The sequence below is a fragment of the Crocodylus siamensis genome, chromosome 14 (assembly GCF_052110815.1).
Source record: "Crocodylus siamensis isolate JL-2025a chromosome 14, ASM5211081v1, whole genome shotgun sequence".
Taxonomy (NCBI): Eukaryota; Metazoa; Chordata; order Crocodylia; family Crocodylidae; genus Crocodylus; species Crocodylus siamensis.
Window position 1 is genome coordinate 10,000,001 of NC_143408.1, and position 22,077 is coordinate 10,022,077.

Here is a 22,077-nt window from a genome sequence, read left to right on the forward strand (position 1 = left end):
TAGGTCATAAAGGGAAATAAGATTGGTCAAGCAAGACCTACCCACAACAAACCTATGCTGGGTATCCCTCAGGATATTGCCTAGACATCTAGTCTGTTAAGGATGGCCTCTTTTTGATCTTTTTTCCAAGACCTTCCCCAGGATAGGGATCAGGACTGATGGGCCTGTAGTTTGCTGGATCTACTTTCCTCCCTTTCTTGAAGATAGGCACGACATTGGCCCTCTTCCAATCTTTGGGCACTTCACCAGAGTGCCAGGAGCTTTCAAAGATCTGTGCCAGGGGCTGAGATATGATGCTAGCCAGCTTCTTGAGTACCCTTGGGTATAACCCATCAGGGCTGGCTGACTTGAAGGTATCCAGCCTGTCAAGGTGTTCCTTCATGAGGTCAGCTTTGATGGAGGGCAGGGAATCTCCCTCACCCAGGCCTCCCTGACCCACAGTGGTTAGGGGTGTCCCATGGGACTGGTGGAAAAACTGATGCAAAGTACCCATTTAGCAAGTTTGCTTTTTCCTGGGCATCAGTTGTCAGTTGCCCTATCTGGTTTAGCAGGGGTCCAACGTTGCCCTTGCTTTTTCTCTGGCTCCCCACATATCTGAAGAAGGACTTTTTATTGTCCTTGATTTTTGTAGGTAGCTGGAGTTCCATTGAAGCCTTGGCTTTCCTGGTTTGCTCTCTGCAGGTCTGGACCAGAGCAGAGTATTCCTCCTTGGTGGTGGTTCCAGTCCTCCATCCTTTGTAGGTCTTCCTTTTAAGATGCAGGAGGAAAGGCTGAGGGAACTGGGCTTATTCAGTCTGTAGAAGAGAAGACTGAAGGGGGATTTGACAGCAACTTTCAACTGCCTGGAGGGGCTTCCAAAGAGGATGGAGCTGGATTGCTCTCAGTGGTTGCAGATGACAGAACAGGAAGCAACGGTCTCGAGTTGCAGCAAGGAACATTTAGATTAGATCAGGGGTCAGCAGTGTTTTTGGACAGAGTGCCAGAAACACCTGCAACCTCGACTTACAAGACATTGGGGTTCAAGGGGCAGATGGTGGGGGAGTAGCCAGGGACCCAGTCTTTATGTTTAGTGCAGCCCTGGTGACTTCCCTGCCGTCTGCCCCGAGGTGTGCATGCCAAGCAAATTGCCTTTGCGTGCCCCGCTCTGGCACCCATGTGGGGGATTCCATACCCCTGGGTTAGATATTAGGAAAAAACTTCCTCACTCAGAGTGTAGTGAAGCACTGGAAAGGCTACTCAAGAACTGTTGTAAGTCCTGAAGACCCAGCTAGACAAAGCCTTGGCTGGGATGATCTATTTGGGGCTGGTCCTGCTTTGAGCAGGGGTTAGACTAGATGGCATCCTGTGGTCCGTCTCAACCATAGAATTGTAGAAAGCTATGATAAGGGGCAGAGGATGAGTAGGGTTAGATTTAATCTGCATTCACCTTACAGTATTGAAAGTACTCATGTTGTTTACTTGTACTTACATGTATAGACAGGACCTTGGTAGAGCTGTCAGACTAACCTATGGTATCATTTTGTATGTGTAATTTAACTATGTTTAACTGTGTGTTCAGGATGAGCGAGCATTTCCAAAGGGAGACTTCTTTCCTCCAGAGAGGCCCCAGCAACTTCCCCGTAAGTTCCACTCGCAGCTTAAATTCTTAGCTTGCAGTAGGGCAGATGAAGCACTTGAAACATCAAACTCACTTTGAAACAGCTTTGCCCAGTTGTCTTACATTTAGAAAGTTTTTTTTCCTCTGGCATTATTATAGTCATGATGTGCGTGTATATACAGGTGTAACAGCAGATCATGCAAGGCTTATTTTTTTTAGTAAGCTGTTGCTGCATGCCTTATTAGCTGTGGAATGAGGCTGAATGCTCTCCAGGTTGTGCTTGAGATGCACTTAAGGCCAATTTTTTTCTAGCTGAGACTTTCAAAATGTAATGGCTCTATAGCAATATATCCTTTTTAAGAAGGAAACAAAACACATGAAATAAATGGAATAGTGATAAACGGGAGTGCACAGGATTTTAAAATGCTCCTTCTATTTAAAGCCTCTTAACATTCCGCCCCTGCCTTCTCTACCTCCCCCGCCCCCCCCAAAAAAAAGAAGACAACCCAAAACCTGGCTTTCAGCAGCATGATAAACAAACATTTCAGCACAAGATATTTTTTCCTATGTGCTAATCTCTAATTTAATGAAATGACCAGAAATAAAGTGCTACTGAAGTTCAGGCGTGACCATTTCTTTCCTCCTTGCAGTAATCTGTGCTTGGTGCTTCAATTATTTTGAGGTCAGATTCAGCTGGTAGTTCTTCAGGTGGCTCCATTTTGCCTCCTTTAAATGTTCTAGCTTTGTATTTTGGCCTTTTGGCTGGAGAAGGGAGTTTTTGTTAAATTTCTACCATTATGTGTCTATATACATGGTTTCAAGCAGGAAAATGCTGCTTTTTTGCAGGATACTGTTCTTAAATAAGAGGCATTCTATCTGTTGTAACTTAGAAAAAAAAGGAGTGAATTCAGCAGTACCTGAAGATCTTGCCATTTTCTAGTTAAAGAAATCTAAAGATAGGTGTGTTGGCACTGGGGAGAACTGACTGGTAGAATAAGGGGAACTGTGGTAACTTGGTAATATAAAGCTTTTATGTTTTTAAAGGAAATAGCTCTTTTTTTTCCCTCTCTCTTCCCTAATATATATATACTGTTTTCTGAAGTAAAGGGTGATCTGTTTATTACTGTAACCTGGTAAATTGCATGTTCCTTCCTGCTTTCTTCACCTGTAGGCATGTTGTAACAAATAACAGATTGGTAATCTGTAAATTGTTTCAAAACAATTCCTTGTTTACACCCCCCCCCCCACACACAAATTCCATTGGTGTGCATCTCTCAAAGATATCAAACATTGTTTCCTAATAACAGGACAATCTATATTATTTTCAATTTTTCTAGAATAATTGAAGTATAGATACCATCATCAACTAGAAGAACCAAGTGGCTTCCAGGATCTTTTTAATAACCTTTGTTCACATGAAAACTGACACATTCAGCACTCCCAAAAAATCTCATGTAGGGGGCTTCCTGAAAAGGCATGGCTTCTCTCACTTATTCTTGTTCACACATACAAACATCTAAAAACTAGGAAGAAAAATCTGCTTATTAATGTGCTTGTGCTCATGCACACACACATGCTCTTAAAGATGGTGCCAAGCAAGTGTGGGTGGGTCGTGGGGAGTTTTGTTTTTGATGTTCTTTAATACACAGAGCACCAGGAGGGACCCAGTCTTTCAGTTGGTAGATTATTCAGTCCATTTTAAGTACTGTAAATGTCAAAACAATGTTTCTAGGGACACTGCTCCCTGTGAACAAAGAAGTCTGGCTTTCTCCTTTCTCTCCACCCAAATGCATGTTATAGCTGCTTTGGAGGAGGAGGCGGAGCTGCTGCTCAGGAGTGCTCATCGGCTGTCACACTGTAGTGTTAGATTTATCTGTAACAGAAGATGTACCAACCATGATATTAACTGTATATTGACTAGGGAGGAAGGTGGTTTATTTTTCTTTTTTGGCTGGCCAAGGGCAATACTCTGTTTAAAAGTGGAGGTTTCCCTGTGTGTTCCTATGCTCTCCTTAAATGGAGGGGATTTGCGCAACATGGCTTGTGATTTTTCATCCTCTTAAGTAATGTTATCTTCCATGTTGCAAGAGAAGCTGTTCTCCTCAGTAGCATCAAGGAGCTGACCCTGGGGAAAAATAGCCTGATTTGAGGGATGCTCAAAGTACAAATTGGAAGGCACTTGGAAAATCAAACTTGTTCATGTGTCAAAACTGCAGGCTCAAGGGTAGGCCTCCAGTAAGCCCTGATGAACAATTTATTCACTTGTTGTTATCTTTACCAAATACTAGAAATCAATGTTTTAACTGACTGTTTTCTTTAGATGGTCTAGGTGGTATTGGCATGGGATTAGGGCCAGGAGGTCAGCCTATTGATGCAAATCATTTAAACAAAGGCATGGGAATGGGCAACATGGGACCTGGAGGTAAGAAAACTACACACTTCACGAAAGGATTATCTAGCTTCTCTTTGTCTTATCAATATTATATTGTTCTTTTCAGAAATACTCCTTTGTGCCCCTCAATAAAAGGTCTCTACTTACGTTCAGGATTTATTGTATAAGTGAAACACTATAGTAATAAAGTACAAAGCAAGTCACCTTATGTGGTACCCTTAAAGACCAGCCAACATAAGGCTCAGCTTATGCAGGTAAATGCCAAAGTGGCTGGGTGACTGGGATCACTGTCATCCTGCAGGTCCTGGGAATCTCCTTGGGCTGCTTTTTGCTGGAGTAGGACCTCAGAAGCTCTAAGTCTTGTGGCAGGTTTAGGCTTCCAGTCCCTTAACTGTTGCAGGCAGGAAGGAGGTATGAATCCATGGGTCTCCCAGCTCTGAGGTAGTCCCCACTGGAGTCACAGTGCCTAGAAACAGCACAAAGGGTGAACTGGCAGAAAACTGAGCAGTTGAAAACATGTAATGTGGATGTTTTAAGAAAAAAGAAGCAAGGTTTAACTTAACTAGCTTCTTATTTCTGCCCCCCTACCCCTGGATTGCACATTTTCCAGGATCACAAGTCTTTTCTAAACAATGATCTCTAAACTAAAAAATGCCCAAAGTTTTAAAATTTTGTAAATGTTTAAAGAAAGTTGCATTTCTCCAAAACTAAAATTTTCTGAATGTACTTTACTTTCTCTCTTTATAAGAGGTTATATCACCTGAGACCTGATCATAACAGTACTGTAAATCATCCCCTTTCCATACCCATAAATGAGATACTCAAATTTTATATTCCCAGAAGAGGGCAGTTTAAGTTTGGTTGTGCATGTCATAAAGTCAGAATCCAGAACTGCAGTTCAAATCTTACCTTTTTAATCAAGGGCCTGCCTTTGTTTAAACACGCAAACAGATTCTATTTAACTAAAAGCACTTGTCTTTATGTATTGACTTACGCCACTTTTGGTGGAATGCAATACAGTGACTTTTGGGTACATGGTTTGGTTGCTTTTTTTTTCCCCTCCGCTTTTAATCCATTTAACTCTTTGGGTCTGGTATTTGGTTATTTAATACTCCTGTAACTTTTTTAATAGCAACAGTCATTCAAGGATTCTGTCTAATTATCAACTTCTTTTATTTAGGGAGGAAATCTTCCCTGTAATTGAACCTGAAAACTTGGGGTCAACTTTTTCAGGGTCAATTTGTAATTAGAACTGTTTGGTATATTTGGGGTTTCTTTTTTTTGTTGATTTGCGTATTTTAGACTTTTTAAAAAAGTTTGCCAAATAAATGTGTCTTCCTTGACACTTGGTAACACATTAAGGGTGCTGACAGATGGGGGGGGTATGATTCAGCTATTAGATAAAAGTGCAAAAAAGCCCCACTAAAGTCCTCGATCTATATAGACATTGGGTGAGCCGGGTCTGACTAACACGCTGCCTCTTCTGGGCATGTCCTGGTCTCAGCGTGGGAAGCGCACTGAGTTTAAAGAGATCCCCCCTCCCTTTTTCACGTCTGCAAGCAGCCTAAGTGATTACATTTGACAGAACATCTGGAGTGGTCTGTCTAGCAACTCGCACTTCCTGGTTTTGGTTCTTGTGCTCTAGCATCAAACAGAAAACTTCCAAACCCAGTCTGTCTTTGGAAACATTTCTGTGAATTGGTTTTATAAAATATCTTGCATTTAAAGGTATTTCTATGCAGCAAAGAACAATGATGTTGTAATGTGAATAGGCACACTTTAAACTAGCTTTCACTAACATACATACAAGTGAGGATGTGGCAGCAAGGATTTGTTTAGCCTATGTTAAACCTAGGTATAGATTTTAATTACTGTACCATGTCACTGCATCTTCATTGTATTTATCAATGCCAGCTAGACTAAAGCTAGCGTGGGCAGGAACACTTTTATGATATTGCTTCTCTGTAGACATCACGTCAGAGATCTAACCAGTTGATTAGTGTTGGTTTTAATTGGCTTTAGTCCCTTTAGTTAGCTCCATCTAAGTAAAATGGCTTGTACTTCAAGACTGGTTTGCTTGTTATTCTCTGAAAGGGAAGTGACACTTAATCTAGAAGTCTTGTTAATTAAAGTTTAAGTCACTTAACTTCTTGTACAGTAGAATGCAGAAGATGCCCAGGAGTGTTGTTATAATTCATAAATGACTTGTGAATTTGTACCAGTTACCCTTGCATCATAACTCTTAATGTGCATTCCCTTCTTAAAATCCGTAGTTCTTATTTGCCTGGAAAATCCAAGTTGGAGAAGACCCGTATCTAACTTACTTTGAGAGCATCTTGATTTTTTTTTTTCTTTTTTTTTTTTCCTGCTGGTTGGGCTTCCTCTTAAAAAGGAGTCTTGCAGTCTTCTCCTCAGTTCTCGTATAACAGCTTGTCTGGTCATTGATTACTTTTCTTTTATTTTGGCTTAAGAGTTTAACAGTTGCCTTTTTCTGTAGAGGAATATCGTATGCTTAGCCACCTGATCTGATTATTAATTGCATGTATACAACAATTCTGTCTGTATAATTTTTCCCCCTCCCCTTTTTTATTTTAAGGAATGGGAATGGAAGGCATGGGCTTTGGAATGAATAAAATGGGAGGTACGTTGCTGTGCATCTAGCTTTGAAGTACACAGTTTTCTTGGTCTATTTATTAGTCTTTGTTTCCCATTAAACAAACAAGAGTCACTTGGCGTCACTGCATTTAAATTTAACATTTCCAAACATGATAAGCTACACAAGTTTTAGAAAAGTTACTGTAGTGCTGATCGGCATTGTTCTCCCAGGAGGGCTAGCTCCATAAGTAAAGCACAAGATGCTAAGTACTTAAAACTGCGGCATTATTTACAGAAGTGAATAGTGCTAGCTGTGGACTTCTGGCCAGATTCCATGCAGAAGCAAAACTGAAACTGCAGGCTAGGGCAGTTCAGCTTTATATTTTGTCTATAGTCTAAGGAAGTCCTTGCAACTTGTAACCACTGTAAAAAGTGGTATGGGAAACTTGTGCATGAGCTCTCACAGCTGCTTTGTTCTTGTTAAGTTTACTTTTTTCTATAATGATACAGATCAGCTAACTCTGGGCTAAGGTTATGGCAATTTTAAGTTGTGTCCCTACAGGAGTATGTGGATGTAATAGTTGCATCATAACAGCTCATCTATCACTTGATAGTGCTACAATTGTAAAATCTGTCTGTACCCTTAATATATACCAATTCTGACTCTGAAGTAGCCCCCACCTTCAAAATTACATCTTTCTGGGATGTCATTCTGCATGTGGCAGATTTCCCTAGAATATTCCTACCAGTATTTTGAAAGAGTAAACCTAGTGTAACTCATCCTGATCCACTGTAGTGGTTTATTTTGGAATTCAGTTTTTAATTTTTACTTGTATTAAAGATGATATTTATTTCAGGAATGGAGGGTCCTTTTGGAATGGAAAACCTGGGTCGCTTTCCATCTGGAATGAACATGGGCAGAATGAGTGGTGAGAAATTACCTACATTATAGATAACCAGTCCGTACAATAGACAGGATATCTCTGTTTAGAATATTCAGAAATTACTTATTGAAGTGTTATAAGGTCTTGAGTCTTCCTGAATTGCCATCTCCTAGTTAGGAAGTACTGTTTTTTAAAAATGTTCTAGAAACTAAATACTGTGTTTTAACACTTTCAGGAAACTTACTGGGTTGCTAGTAGGGGTGTACTGATTTTTAAAGATTTTTGGGGGGGCCAGTACCGATGGCTGACTTATTAATGAACCATATCGGCCAGTACTGATCCATTGCCCATATGCAAGCCTGGCAACTTGGAGAGCAGTGTCTGGCTGGTTAGTCTGTTGGGAGGGAAGGGAGGGGCAGATTGAGGCCCTCATAGTGAGGGAGGGAGTTGGAGCAGGGCCTGGGATTGAACCTCAAGCAGCTCATCGGGGGCGGGGGTGGCGGCTTCTGCTGCTGCACACACCTGCAGGGAAAGCATTGTGGGGCATATGTGCCCTGGATCTGTGCATGGGGTGAGGGTGGGATGCTGCTGCAGGCTGGGTGCGCCACCAGGCCTTTCCTGGCAGGGTGTTTGGGCTGGGGCTGTGCTGGGGTGGAGTGATTCTAGCCCACCCTGTAGCCCCCCTCCCAGTACCATCGTCACCCACCATAAGTGCAGCCCTAGCCCTACTCCCTCCCTCACCATGGGGGCCTCAGTCTGCACCCCCTTCCCCCCAACAGACCCACCAGCCAGACACTGCTCTCCAAACTGCCAATAACGTCAATTTTCCTGTTCATCAGTGTTGATTGCAATATGGACTAATGTACTTGCACCTCTAGTTGCTAGCTTTCCAGAAAATGGCTGCCTAGGGCATGAGGCCTCACTTGTTCATTTGATGTAACTTGACTTCTATTAGATGAAGGCATCTTTTTAGATGAGACTTCACCTTTCTGACCAGAACATAATGGGGCAACACTTAGTAGTTGCTATTATAAGAATGCTGTACAAATCACTTATTCATTGGAATTTGGATTTGCAGCCTGGATTATTATTTTTTTTTATTTCATTGCTGTGAGTTTCTCTGCACAGACATTGAAATAGACTATTTGCAGACTTTTCACAAAGTCATTTCACAATTGCAAAGAAATAGGTGTGCAAGTGTGTATCCTGGTAACTGAGAACTTGTGCTTTAGGCAGTATTTTTATATACATTTGGGACTGCAGTTTAAAATACAGGAAGCTGAGCATCCTTTTTGGCTGTTTGCTGATTGCTGCTTTTTTGGTGTTTGGACATCTTAAAATGTCCAGAGCCTTGTTTTTTGGGGTTTTCTTAGGAACATGAACTCTAAACTCTGGAAAAATCTTAGCCTAGTTGTAGGATGATCTAGAATAAGGATAATATACCACCTAACTTCAGTTGGGATGAGGAGGTCAGCCAGAATTTAGAGAGGAGCTGTAGCTCAAGCTAGTTTGTAACTATATGCAGATCTTCCTAAATGTGTTGATAGTATCCTCCAGGAAAGAAGCTAGAATACTTTTGATATTTCAGAAGTAGAATGCCTTGTCTTAAAGACAAGACACCTTGGGGACAGTTTAAATTTCTAACTTCTTAGTGGCTGGGGGCTGCAGGAATGGATGACCATAGTGTGCTCCCCCCCGCCCCCCCCAACCTACCTAACTGCAAGCTCTCCCAGCACCATGTGAGCAGGCAGTCTGGTTCCCCTTGCTGTATGGCATAGGGAGGCAGTATCTCTGTACCGCGATACAGGCTCTTTCAGCACTATAGGCTGCATTGCACTAACTGATGTTTTTCTGCAGAGATGGATCGAGCAATGGGTGGAGGATTTGAAAGAGACTTTGGAAGGAATGAGATGGGGATGTCTCGTACTTTTGGAGATGCCCTTGAAAGAGGTATAGGTAAGTAAACTGGGCTTTCGTAACAACTTGTGCATCCCAGAGCTGTGCCTGCAATAGTTAGAAGCTATGTTAAGAATAATCTTTTCAATGGTTTGAGGAAACTTTTAGTTACATTTTCTGAGTACAATTTGTTCATCTGAACCAGTGGTGCCCCATTGGCTCATGGGTCAGATGAGTTGTGCCAGGTCTGCCTGTGGGTCCCATCCAGCATGCAGTGCTGGCCCAGCTGGGTTTTGCTGCAGCTGCTTGGAAACAGCTTGGCCAGCCTGATTCTGTATAGCTGCATCCAGCCCTGGACAGACTCTGCCTGTGCAGTTGGAACAAGGCTTGGAAGTTAGGCAGTGGGGGAGTGGTGACAATGTTAATTGCTGCTGGTTCCCATCCCCCGCCCACCCTCCCCCATCACCACCACCACCAAATTTGTGGACCCAGTGGTGAGACCCACAGGCCTTATTACATGGCTCTGCAAAACAGGTGTTGTGCACCCCAATCTAAAATATTTTAGAACCTTGTCTGTTGATCAAGCCTTGTGAATGGTAGAGAAGACTGACAGTGCTGCTATACAGTGAGTGAGAAGAGTTTCATACTAGAAGACCACAGGTCGTAAACATCATCTTAATTTTCACTGCAGTTCTTCAACTAGGAAACGGAGGCAATGAGGAAAGTTCTGCCTGATCAAAAAAAAAAAAAATCAAAGCCCACATGAAAATCTATAACCTAGAAATTAGGAAAGAGAAAATGTCCCAGTTTCAACTGCCACTATCACAGAAATGTGCACTAACAGCCTGAGAAATTCTAGTACACAGACTTTGTAGGGGAGGGGATTAGGGAAACCTCATGTTGCTATATAAATTTGAAAATCCGGATTTTCTACATCTTCCAAAAACATGCTTCAGAATGAGACTCCTTCAGAAAATACAGTCAACCTATAGATTATGAAATAACCTTTGTGACGACCATCTAAATGTTGAGCATCTAAAACGTGTAATAGTGTGTTTGTCTCTCTCTCTGACTGGTCGCATCTGCCTTGAAATAATGAAAGGCCCATTAGTACTTGATCTTTTTAGTATCTTTTGTATTCTGAGTGAGTTTGTTAGGGGATTTTGTTGAGCAGCACTGTTTTTTGGAAGGGTATTTTGCCTCTTCCTGAGAATTGAACCTAAATAGGGGATTGATGCTGCCCCAGGCTATAAAAGACCAGTTGCCAGTGACTATCGAAAGAGAGCTAAAAGGAGCTTATGGGGGGAGTTTGAGGTAGTTCAGTTTCAGGTTTTGTTTTTGTGTGTTGTTTTTTTGTGGTGCTTTTCCTCCCTGTTTCCTTTCTTTTACTTTGTTACAAGGGTCTGGTTTCCTCAAGGGTTTGCAGCCTTTTTAAATAAAAAAAAACAAAAGGTCGTGGCGGGGAGCTGAGGGTGACAGCTCTAGCATCCATGGAAGAATTTTCAAGACTGGGGAAGTGAGGATGACTGTAATCAGTGGGATGTATATCATCTTTGGGGTTGCTCTGTAATGTCAGCTACATGTGCATGAAGTGTTGCCTGATGGTGCTTATGGAGAAGTTGATAATCAAGGGGCTGGTAATACAGCTATCAACAATAGTGGAGTTCAGACAGGATTCCCAGTAGGTGATGGAAGAAAGTGGAGGCGAGACCTGCATGTACAGATGAGAGGTCTCTGAAGCCTAGCAAGAAGGATGATTTTTGATGGACACATCAGAAGAAGGAAACCCTTAAGAACAGGTGACTGAGATGTCAGTACAAAAGAGTGCAAGGGTTAACATCCTTCTGCTGGTGTAGGCTGGAGCTTGCAACACAGTCCTAGTTGTTGGCCAGAAGTCTACATCCCTGTGGAGCAGCAGGCAGCTGCCTGCACTCTGCTGCAGATTCCTGACCCTTGTACAATGAGGGAAGCACAGATACAGTAGAGCAGTAGACTTTGCAGTGAAGGGGCTGCATGGCATGGCACATCTCTGTCCCCAGACTGGATCAGACGTCTTTTATAGGCCTGATTTACCCCATGTGCCATACATAGGTTGCTGACCCCTGACTGAGCAGGGTGAAACAACCAATTTATAATCTGTATATAATGAGAGATGAAGAGGAGGAATGCTTAAGATCTAATGATATGATGACATAGCAGTAAAGAACAACCAATTCCAGTCAAGGGGAAGAGAGAATGAAGCTTAAAGGCAACCTCATTTCAGAAAGAATGAAAACAGCTTTAAGCTAGATCAAAAGATGATTAACTGACAAAAGGAGTGAAAGGAAAAAGTTCTGAGATGTAGACACCAGGAAATGACAGGTTTGTATTATTGGGGATTGACTCTTAAAAGGGGCTGACAAACCAGCTACAAGGGATGACTGAGGAAGCAGGAAGATGTGTTGTCTGCCAGGAATAAACTCATGAGATGGGCTGGACAGGACTCCTATGAGGACAGGGAACATTAATACATTAATTAATCATTTTTCATGGAGGTACAAATGATATGACCACATAATCTCTGAAAAGAATAAGGACAGCTATATTAAGCTGAGGAAGGTAATTCAAGAACTAGAAGCTCAGTTGATCCTCAGCTGTTTAATTTCCTGTCCCAAGAGAAAAAGGGAATAAGCAGGACAAGATAACTGAAGATGTATAGCCCAAGGAAGCATGACCAGCACTTGTAGCTAAAGGACTTTTATCTTCTAGAGAGAGGTTCCATTTGTAGGGAGGAATAAGCAAGGTAAGAGGGGGTGGCCCAAAGATACCCCCCCCTTTTTGATATAGGAAACTAGGTATGTCGCATCCACTGCTCTCCCCACATCCACGGAGCCTGTTGTTCATCACAGAAGGCAATCATGATTTCACCTTGGTGAATCCATGCTGGCTGTTGGTGATCACCACCTTCTTCTGCGAGTGTTTAGAAATGGATTCCTTGAGGACCTGCTCCATAATTTTTCCAGGGAATGCAGCCAGTCTGTAGCTGATGGGCCTGTAGTTTCCCATATCCTCCTTCTTCCATTTCTTAAAGATGGACACTATATTTGCTCTTTTCCAATCATCTGGGACCCTTCCCAGTCAACATCTGTTTTAAAAAATAATGGCCAACAGCTCTGCTATCACATCAGCCAACTCCCTCAGCACTGTTGGGTGCATTGTGTCCACTTGGACTTGTACATGTCCATCTTTTCTAAATAGTTCCTAACCTGTTCTTAGGAGATGAGCACTTGGCTGCTCAGCTCCTCCCCAAGCTGTGCTGCCAGGTGCAGTAGGCTAGGAGCTGATCTTGCATGTTAAGACTAGTGAAAATGGCAGAGCGCTCTTCAGCCTTTTCCACATCATCTGTCACTAGATTGTCTCCCCTGTTTAGTAAGAGACCCTAACATAGTTCCTTACTTAATTGTGAAAATGCTCATGATTTACTATATAGTTCATTGGGCTGGATGCCAGGAGAGTCAGCAGTTTTAAGCCACGGTGATTCCACAGCTCAGCACTGCTCAGTATGTATGTATGTATTCCAGATCCAACCCACCTCTGTGAAAACAAAGGATCCTTGCGCTAATTAGCCCTCCATTCATGATGGGATGCAGGTGTTTTTGTCATGAGTTCTGGGTTCCTCCAAAAATGTATATGCAGTGCAGGGCAATCGGGTCCAGTTTCACCTCCTGGAGGGCTGAGCCACAATAATCATTTGTAACAGGCTGAGAGAAGAGCCAGCAGCAGGATTTTAGGTAAATTGTTTGGGGCCTCGTTTCATGATTGTTAGACATTTAAGGCTGGTGAAGAAACGGTAATAATTGGAAATGGGGAAGAAAGGTGCAGCTTTAGCTGTGGCAGTGAAGAAGAACTTGAAATTGTATTTCCTGTGGTGGCTCACCATGACTTGAAGACTCAAGGTTGTATGTGGGGGAGGGGATTGCTCAATGAGCACTACTAAATATCTTATTCAGATGGGCTACCTTATCGTTGTGGTAGATTTCCATCAGCTCGTTTGCCCACTATGGGCCATGTGTTTTAGTCATGCTTAGTGTTGGCTGCATTTAATTAACTTCACAGTTGGTTTCTGTTACTGAGCACATGCTATTTTTGGCAGCAGTTTAATGATATTCAGTGTATTTAATTAAGTTTCTTTGTATGTGAATGTAAGATGAGGGGCTTTTTTCTCCATGTTGATTATGGGGAAAAATAATTTGTCTTGTATTCCAGTAAATATGGTAGCTATGAATGGAAGTACTCTCACATCCTAGCTGATTAGGTGCCTGGGCAATAAAATGGAAAAACTGGAATTCGTGATGTTGGATCCAAAATGAGGCATTATAGTAGCAGTGAATGTATGGTGGAATCCTAGTTCCAACTGGAATGCAGATATTGAAGGGTGTTGAACTGTTTAGGTAGTTTAGAAATAATAAAGGTGGTAGCAAACACAGGAGGAGCTTTGTCTTGGAGATGCTGTGAGGGGAGAAGAAGAATAGCTCAGCAGTGACTGAGGAGTCTTTTCTGGGAGCCGGTGGTCTGAAGACCAGAAATACTGGAGTTCTGATTTGTGTTGTCTGTGTGTTTGACTTGTGCCTGTTTTAGGGGTGACTGCTTGGTAGGGTTTGTGCTCACAGCTCTGTGTGGAGTAGTTTTCTTTAAGTGGTTGGTTTGGCTAATTGAGGGGTGGGGCCAGGCAGCCCCTTGCAGACAGAGAGGGAGTTTGCCTGGGGGTTGCTTTTTGTGTGTGCTTTTTGGTTTTCTACAATCTAGATAGTTCCTATAAGAGGCATTAATGGAGACTGAATCAGCACTTATTTGCCTGGGAGATTTCATGTTTGTGTTCCTCCCAGGGATTCGAGACCATTTCATCTGCACCAAGTGTAAGATTAAGCTGGTGTCCTTCTTGGAGGAAAAGATTGAGACGGTTGGAAGCATATAGGTATCCACCCTGAAGCTGTTAGAGTGTTCAAAGAGCATGGAAGATAAATGGCAGCATGTGAGTGCTAGAAGGAGGGTCTCCAAAACTCAAAAGTAAGACTGAAGTCAGTAACTGCTTTTTGCATACTGTTGTGGAGCAACTGAGGAAAAAGTAGAGGTGAGGACCCCAGCAGGTAAGAACTAGAGAGCCGGAGGTGCAGGGACCCAGTGATGGGGGTTCTAAAGCAATTGCATCAAGAGGGGAGAGAAGAGCGATGGGAATAAAAGCACCAATTTGTTATCTGGATTTGGGGTCCTGGGAAGTGTGTTGTTTGCCTGGAGCCCATATTCATTATGTTACAGAAAGACTGCCAAAGCTCATCCATCCTTCAGGTGACAGTATTACCAGAATGACACTGATCAGATTAAAAATCTTCCTAGTCTCCTCCAAGGAGACTTGTGGCGTAAGTGGTGTTCTCATCAGTCCTTCCAGTAGAAGGAAAGGGCTCAGACAGGGATGATTACCTCATGCAAGTAAATGTACGGCTGAGATGGTGTTGATGTGAAGGTTTTGGATTCTTTGACAGTGGAAAGATATTTGAGGGAGGAAAGATTGCTAGCAAAAGATGGAAGCCACCTGACCAGAACTGGAAAGAGCATCTCTGGGCATCGTTTGTCCAACTTGGTAAAGAGCTTAAGCTAGGTTCCATGGAGGGGGGAACAAAACCCTTCAGCCACAGAGCAATCAACGTGAGAGGAGAAGCTTCTGCTCAACTTGAGGAAAGGTCTAGAGCCCAAAGAGAGCAACAAAGTGTATAAAAGGAAACAAGTAGGTGAGAATGCAAAATGTGTCTGATTGTATGTGTACAAATGTGAGGAGTATGAGGAACAAATGAGAAAAGATGGAAGTCGCGGCCTGTGAAATGAGCTATGTTTTGATTGGTATCACGGAGAATGTCAACTTTTGAAGTACCGTCTGTTTCAGGAGGACAGATCTGAGAGAGAAGGTGGTGGGTATCACCTTGTGTATGTGTTTGACACACGTGTTCTCTGTTCAGGAGGAAGAGGGTAGCAGATCCAAATGTATTTGCATGAAGGAAAAAAAAATGAAAGGCGCAGTAGTGATCGAATCGTGGGGCTTTGTTGTATATTGCGAAGTTGGGAAGAAGAGGTAGATGATGTACTCTTCAAGGAGGTGACGATAAAATTATCCAAAAATTATGAAATGATACTGATGGGGCACTTCTATTTTCTGGAAAACTGTTGCAAAATAGTACAGCCAAATGTAATGTATTGAGCAAGTTGCTAAAGCGAGTGGCGGACAACTTGCTATTTCAAACATTTGGATGCAACTAGGAGGTCATTTACCTTGGATATAGTCTTGACCCAGTAGAGAAGAATTAGTGGAGGGTGTGAAGATGATTGAAGACTTTAGAGGTGGTGATCACAAGATGATAAAATTCATGATCCTGAGACTGGGAAAATCTGAGGTCAGCAGAACTAAGTTGCAAGATTTCAACAAGGTGTATTTCAGCCAATTCAAGGAGAATAATAGGCATGATGCTACGGGAGGAGAGACCAGAAGGTAGAGGCCCAAGGGGGCTGGCAGCTCCTAAATGGCATGGTATAGGAATCTCAACAGAAAACTAATTCCAGCACAATGGAAGTACAAAAGGAATGCCAAGAAACCAGTGTGACTGCACAAGGAGCTTCTAGGTTGCCGCAAAAGGAAAAGGACAATGGAATAATGGGCAGATCACGGAGGAAGCGTGCCGGGAACTAACCTGCAGGGGGGAAAAAAAGGGGAGGCAAACATTAAAAAACATACTTTACTTCACAAAATGTGAAGGATAGCAAGGAGAGGGTCTTTAAATATGTTGGAGTCTTGTACCTTTGTTCAGGGTTGGGCCAATCACCATGCTGGGGTCAAGAGGGTATTTTACCCCATGATCAGGTTGGTAATGGCCTGTGAGGGTGGTTGCCTTCCTCTAGCAAGGAACATGGATGGCTCTCTTGGGCAAAATTTTAACAAACAAGAAAGGTGCCGAAAGTCATCTTCCCCATACTTTACCTGTGGCAGGTTAGGGTGCTGTGTGTTATAGTTGTGTGACGGGTTAATTTTATATAGTTTTAGTAGCAGATTAGACAAGAATCTGCACGGGATGATTTGGATATGCATGATTCTGTCAAGCAGAGTTTTGGACTAAACATTCAAAGATCCCTTCCTGCCCTCCTCTTCTATGATATTATGATTCTAGATTTTGGGAGTATAAGATGTGATGGTATAGAAAAGTATTAATTGGAAGGACGAATAAAAAAGGACTTTAAAGAAATTATTTTGGGATTTGATCTAGACCCCCAGGTTAGACTTGGAAGTGGCTAGGAAATGGAAATCTGTACAAAGTTTTGGAGACTTCAGTAGTAGTGGAAATGTATTAATAAAAGAGCATTGGAGAAATTGAAATGGATTCAGATACAAAGTGTGCTGCCAAATAATGGTAAGGTGCAGTTAGGTGATTTGGATTAGTTAATAGGTGATAACTGGCTGGATAGAAACACTACAGAGAGGGTCCAAAGGCAGGTGATTAAAATGATAACGGACTTAGAAGGCAAGCAACATGAGAGCTTGAAAGGCAGTTATGAGGGGACACTGTAGAAATCTTCCAACCATCTGAAGCGCTCTTACAAAGTAGAGACACAGTACCTTATCTCTAATGCTGCAGAGGGCAGGATGCTTGAGTGGCTTGAAGTTATAGCCAGGTAAGTTTAGATTGGGTGGAAAAACTCAGGAAAAACTTCACAGTGAGGCATTGTAACAGACTACAGGTTTAGTTAGGAAAGAAGTTTAATGCAGCTGAGAAGGTTATGGGCGAGATGCAGAAAGAGGAGCTCTGGTCCTCCCAGCTGGAGGGTGTCATACATGGAGTTATGCTTGCTGTCCACAACTTGTAGTACAGAGGGTGTTCCGGTTTCCCCATGCTTCTGGGTTTTCCTCGTTGCTACATGGGGCTGGGAAATAACGTATGGACAAACAAACTCCTCAGACAGGCCAATAAGAATCAGTAGAGGGATCTAACAAGAATGGAAATTTGGACTCATTAAAAAGAATGATTATTTTTTCCTAATATCAAGATATGCAAGAATAAAATGAGAATAACTAACGGCTTAGCTGAGTTTAATATTCTTTGAAAGTTCAAAGCTAATAACAAAAGCTTCCTTAGTCATCCTGAAACGAACAGGACGGAAGAAGTGGGGCTTCTGTATGATGAAAACGCTGGAGAGGGCAACCTAGGCATGACCCAAGAACTGGGTCATATATTTATTAGATCTTTCTCTTCCCCCATGGCTCATCAGGGGGCGGGGGAGGTGCTGCTTGCACCCTGGGAGGGCATGGAGGTTGGGCGGGGGCATGTGCCCCCAAATAGGGGCAGGAGGGCTGCAGCTGTGGGCTGGAGCCAGGGCGATAACTGGACTCTTCTCGGCAGGGAATGGGCTCAAGGCAGGTGGCGTCAGTGTTTGGGGGGGGGGGACTATGGAGGGGGCTATAGCCCCCTTCCAGTGCTGCCACTGCCTGCCCTGAGCCCATCTTCCACCAAGAAGAGCCTGGCTGAGCTCCAGTCTGCAGCTGCAGCCTGCCTGCCCCGCACAGATCTGGGGGCACATGCCGCACCTCCCATGCCCTCCCAGGGTGCAAGCAATGTCAGGAGGCCCCCCCCATGAGCCACAATTCAGTCCTGTGCCCCACCCCACTCTGGCTGGGCAGCGCCTACCCCCTCCCACCCTCCCTCACTGTGGGGGGCATTGATCTGCCTCCTCCACACCCATTCCCTCCCCCCTCCCCTTTCATCACAACAGACTTACCAGCTACACGTAGCTTTCCAACCTGCTGGGCTGTGCTCCTTGTTGCCTGCATGCTGCGCTGCGGCTGCGCATTATTAACACACAGGCATGTATTTATTTGTCAAATTATCAGCCACATTATGCCAATTTCCAGTACAGCCAATTTTTCTTTATATTGGTACCAATCTGATATTACTCGTAAGATAATGAAAAAAAGAATAGTCTTATATGGAAGTAAAAGGCAATAGAGACAAAACAGAACATAATTTTATCTGAGGTGGATGGTCTCAGACTAATTTAATATCCCACTGTAGTAAGATAGGACTTTTTTTCAATATGGAATGGATTTTATAAAAAAAATTCTCCGTATTCAGTAGTTATGTTGGGCCTAAATTATATGGAAAGAACTTGTTTCCGACAAAAAAAAATAAAAGGAAAAAAATTCTGTACCAGGTTCAAGATTTTCTGAATTGAAAATTTATATTGGCTGCATTTATTTCTCTGTTTCATCTTTGGCTTTCATAGCTCCATTGACTTTTAACATGGAGAGTGGGGGGAGGAAAATTAAACTAATTGAACTTTTTTGGTTTTGCATTGTTTGCGAGTAACTGAACTTTGTAACTTATTGCATGGAGTCTGACTTAGTACTAAGGAGAAGGGTAATAATTGTGTGTGTGTGTGTGTGCGTGTGTCCTGCATCTACCTACCATGTCTGGCAGAAAAAGAGAATTTTCAGTTTGGGGAGGGTGGTCTTAAATTTCCATAGCCAGCAACCAGTTTCCTTATTGGAAGAGCATCCTAATACTTTAATAATTAAAAACATATGTAAACTGTCACTTAGGCATTTATTTTTTTATTTCACGGTAGCTGTCCTTGGACACTTTGAACTCTGTCCCTTTTTATATTTGGATCACGTTTTGTAAGCTCTTTTTGCACATGTAGGAGTTATAGATTTCACTCTTAAATATAAAGCTTGCATTCTGAAGCACAGCTCTGTTTCAGAGTCTGCAGCTACAGAATACGCAGGACTGAAGAACTTCAGCCAAACATTGTACAGTTTCAAATACATAAACATGATATCTTATCCATGTGATTACAAAATGAAATAATCTGTGTTGTGTGTTCTAGGTGGTGGAACTGCTAGCATTCCTGGAATTGAGAGGATGGCACCTGGCATTGACCGCATGGGCTCAGGGATAGAAAGAATACCTTCTGGGATGGGGCATGGGATGGAGAGAGTGGGGTCTGAAATGGACAGAATGGGTCTTGTTTTGGATCGCATGAGTTCTAATGTAGATCGTATGGGTTCAGGAATTGATCGAATGGCCCCTCTGGGCATAGATCACATTGCTCCTAATATTGATAGGATGGGTCCAGCTATTGAGAGAATGGGTTCAGGAATAGAAAGAATGGGTTCAGGAATAGGTTTTGGGATTGATAGAATGGGTACTGCTATTGATCGTGTTGGTACAACCATGGACAGGATGGGATCAGGTGTAGAACCCATGCGAACTGGCATGGATAGGATGGGTCTAAGTATGGATCGTATGGTACCTGCAGGAATGGGGACTGGAATGGGTCAAGTCCTAGATAGAATGCCAGCTGGATTGGATCGCATAGGAGCTACTCCTATGGAAAGAATAGGATTAGATCGTATGGCTGCTGCTCCTATGGACAGAATGGGATTAGATCGCATGGGTGCTACAAATATGGAAAGAATGGGGCCTGCTATGGGACAGGGAATGGGAGCAGGTATAGATCGAATGGGACTTGCAATGGGAAGCAATTTTGAAAGAACAATGGATATGGATCGTGGAAACTTCGCAGGCAATTTTGCAGGCTCTCTTGGAGGAACTGGAGGACCTGCAGCTGGTGTAGCCAGAAAAGCCTGTCAAATATTTGTGAGAAACGTGAGTAAAATTTCATAATTTGTCTTCAATCCAGAGAACTGTTATGGCTGAACATAAATACTAGCTTGACTGCACATTTTGAGAGCCACATGTAGAATGTTTATGGGGCATTTGTAATGTTTAATTTGTTTAAAGCATCACAGTGAAAAGTTATGCAGACCCCGAGAATCTCTAAGCCAGTTCTCCAGAGTCTATTGGTTTCCATTATCTTTCTAATTCAAGGTGTTGCTTTTTACCTATGAAGTCCTGCTCAGCTAAGGGACCACTATGTTATGTTTAATTGTAATTCTTAATGTTAGCCAAGAGCAGCCTCCTGCAGCTATCATCTGTGGGCTAGGTTCGCTTGGCAGAAATGGATAGGATCATAGGAAAGTAGGACAGAAACAAACCCAACAAGTCATCTAGTCCAGCGCCCTGCTTGGGGCAGGATTAGCACTAACTAAAGCACTCCAACCAAACGTCTGTTCAACCTGCTGTTGAAATTTTCCAGGGATAGAAATTCCACAACTTCAGTCTGTAGCCTGTTCCAGTGCTTTGATTACCTCCCCCCCGGCAAAGTCGGAGAATTTCTCTTAATCCCCAACCTAAATGTTCTCTGCTGTTCCTTATGGCCACAGAGAAAATACCATCTCTATAAATCTCCATTTCAAGTATTTGAAGACTACTCATTGAGCACAGTCGTCCAACCAGTTGTATATCCATCTTAAAATACTTTCATCTAGTTTGTGTTTCCTTACCTTGTTGAGCAAGACTGCCAGAAGCTGAGATGTATCACACCCACTGCTCTCTTCCCTAGGCACATCAGCCTTTTCCCACAGGTCCACTCCTGGGGCCTAGAAGGAGTTAAGCCAGGGAAAGTATGCCGGAGTTCAGTCTTTTGGGAAAAACTCTTACAGGAACTTTTCTACTGGTTTTTGCCAAGTTGTTGTTTGTTTGTTTTTTCCTGGACGGGCTATTTTTGCTCCAGGAAAAAAAGCTTGAATGTCTGCACATTTCTGTGTTCTACCTGGAGAGTGGTGATTTTTCTGGTCGAAACCAAACAACTTTACATGGCCTAAGTAGTACTTAACCTATTCTCTTACTACTCTGTGCTGTTTGTCTCCTTCCCTATTTTTGCTGCCATCTGTGCTTGTCATCTGGTAGCTACTTCTGTTCTTGAAGACCAAAGTAAAAATCCATTAAATATTCAGCCTTCTCTTTTTATCTATTTATAACTACTGCCTTCTATATTCTATAAGGGACCTATGGCTTCTTTGGTCTTTCTCTTAATTTTATAGCATCCCTTTTAATTTCCTTTTATGTCCCTTGCCTGTTGCATCTTGAATTGTGCCTATGACTTCCTGATTTTTTTTCTCCCTGCACACACAGTGCTCTTCCCTGATGATGCAACCAAGTTTTAGTTTTTATTGGATTCCTTGCTGGTATCTTATTGCACTTCCCATTCTTCTATCACATTAGGATAGCATGCTCTTGTGCCCTTACTACAGCTTCTTTAAAGCAAAGCCAGCTGTGTTAGACTGCTTTTCTCCTCAGACTTGCCTCCTTGGAGATCCTGCCCATCAGATCCCAGAGTTTCTTGAAGTCTGCTTTTCTGAAGTCCAGTGTTATTTTTCCGCTCTTTTTCCTTCTTCCCCTTACGTCTTGATCTATTATCGTTTTGTAACCACTCTCACCCAAGTTATCTTCCACCTTCACATTTATAAGAAATTTTTCCATTTTTTGTGAGCAGCAAGCAGAAGAGCCCCTCCTCCCTTTCTTTTGGCTTCTGTACCATCTGTATCAAAAAGTTAACCCCGACATACTCTCCCTCGGCAAGAATTTGTCAGGCTAATCGTGCACAGCTGTCCTAGCAAATGTCCCAATAATTAAAGTCCCACATGAGAACCAGATCCTGTGGATTTTTGTTGTGGCTTTTTTGGGGAAGCTTTTCAGTTGCTTAAAGGCCTCATCCACCTCTTCCTCCTGGTTTGGTGGGCTATAGCAAGAGACTACGATGGTTTCCTTCCTGATGCTCTCACCTCTGACATTTAT

General features: G+C 42.7%; 1 protein-coding gene across 2 annotated transcripts in view; it reads left to right on the forward strand.

The window, feature by feature from the left end:
• Positions 1 to 22,077, forward strand: part of HNRNPM (heterogeneous nuclear ribonucleoprotein M) — a 54,630-nt gene that overhangs the window by 27,225 nt on the left and 5,328 nt on the right. The window contains exons 9-14 of one of the 2 annotated variants that reach the window (XM_090028083.1): positions 1,559 to 1,619; positions 3,918 to 4,019; positions 6,586 to 6,630; positions 7,442 to 7,513; positions 9,326 to 9,424; positions 19,265 to 20,046. In XM_090028083.1, coding sequence (XP_089884209.1) covers positions 1,559 to 1,619; positions 3,918 to 4,019; positions 6,586 to 6,630; positions 7,442 to 7,513; positions 9,326 to 9,424; positions 19,265 to 20,046 — 1,161 coding nt within the window. The remainder of the gene's footprint in view (positions 1 to 1,558; positions 1,620 to 3,917; positions 4,020 to 6,585; positions 6,631 to 7,441; positions 7,514 to 9,325; positions 9,425 to 19,264; positions 20,047 to 22,077) is intronic. The other variant, XM_090028082.1, reaches the window with a different exon arrangement.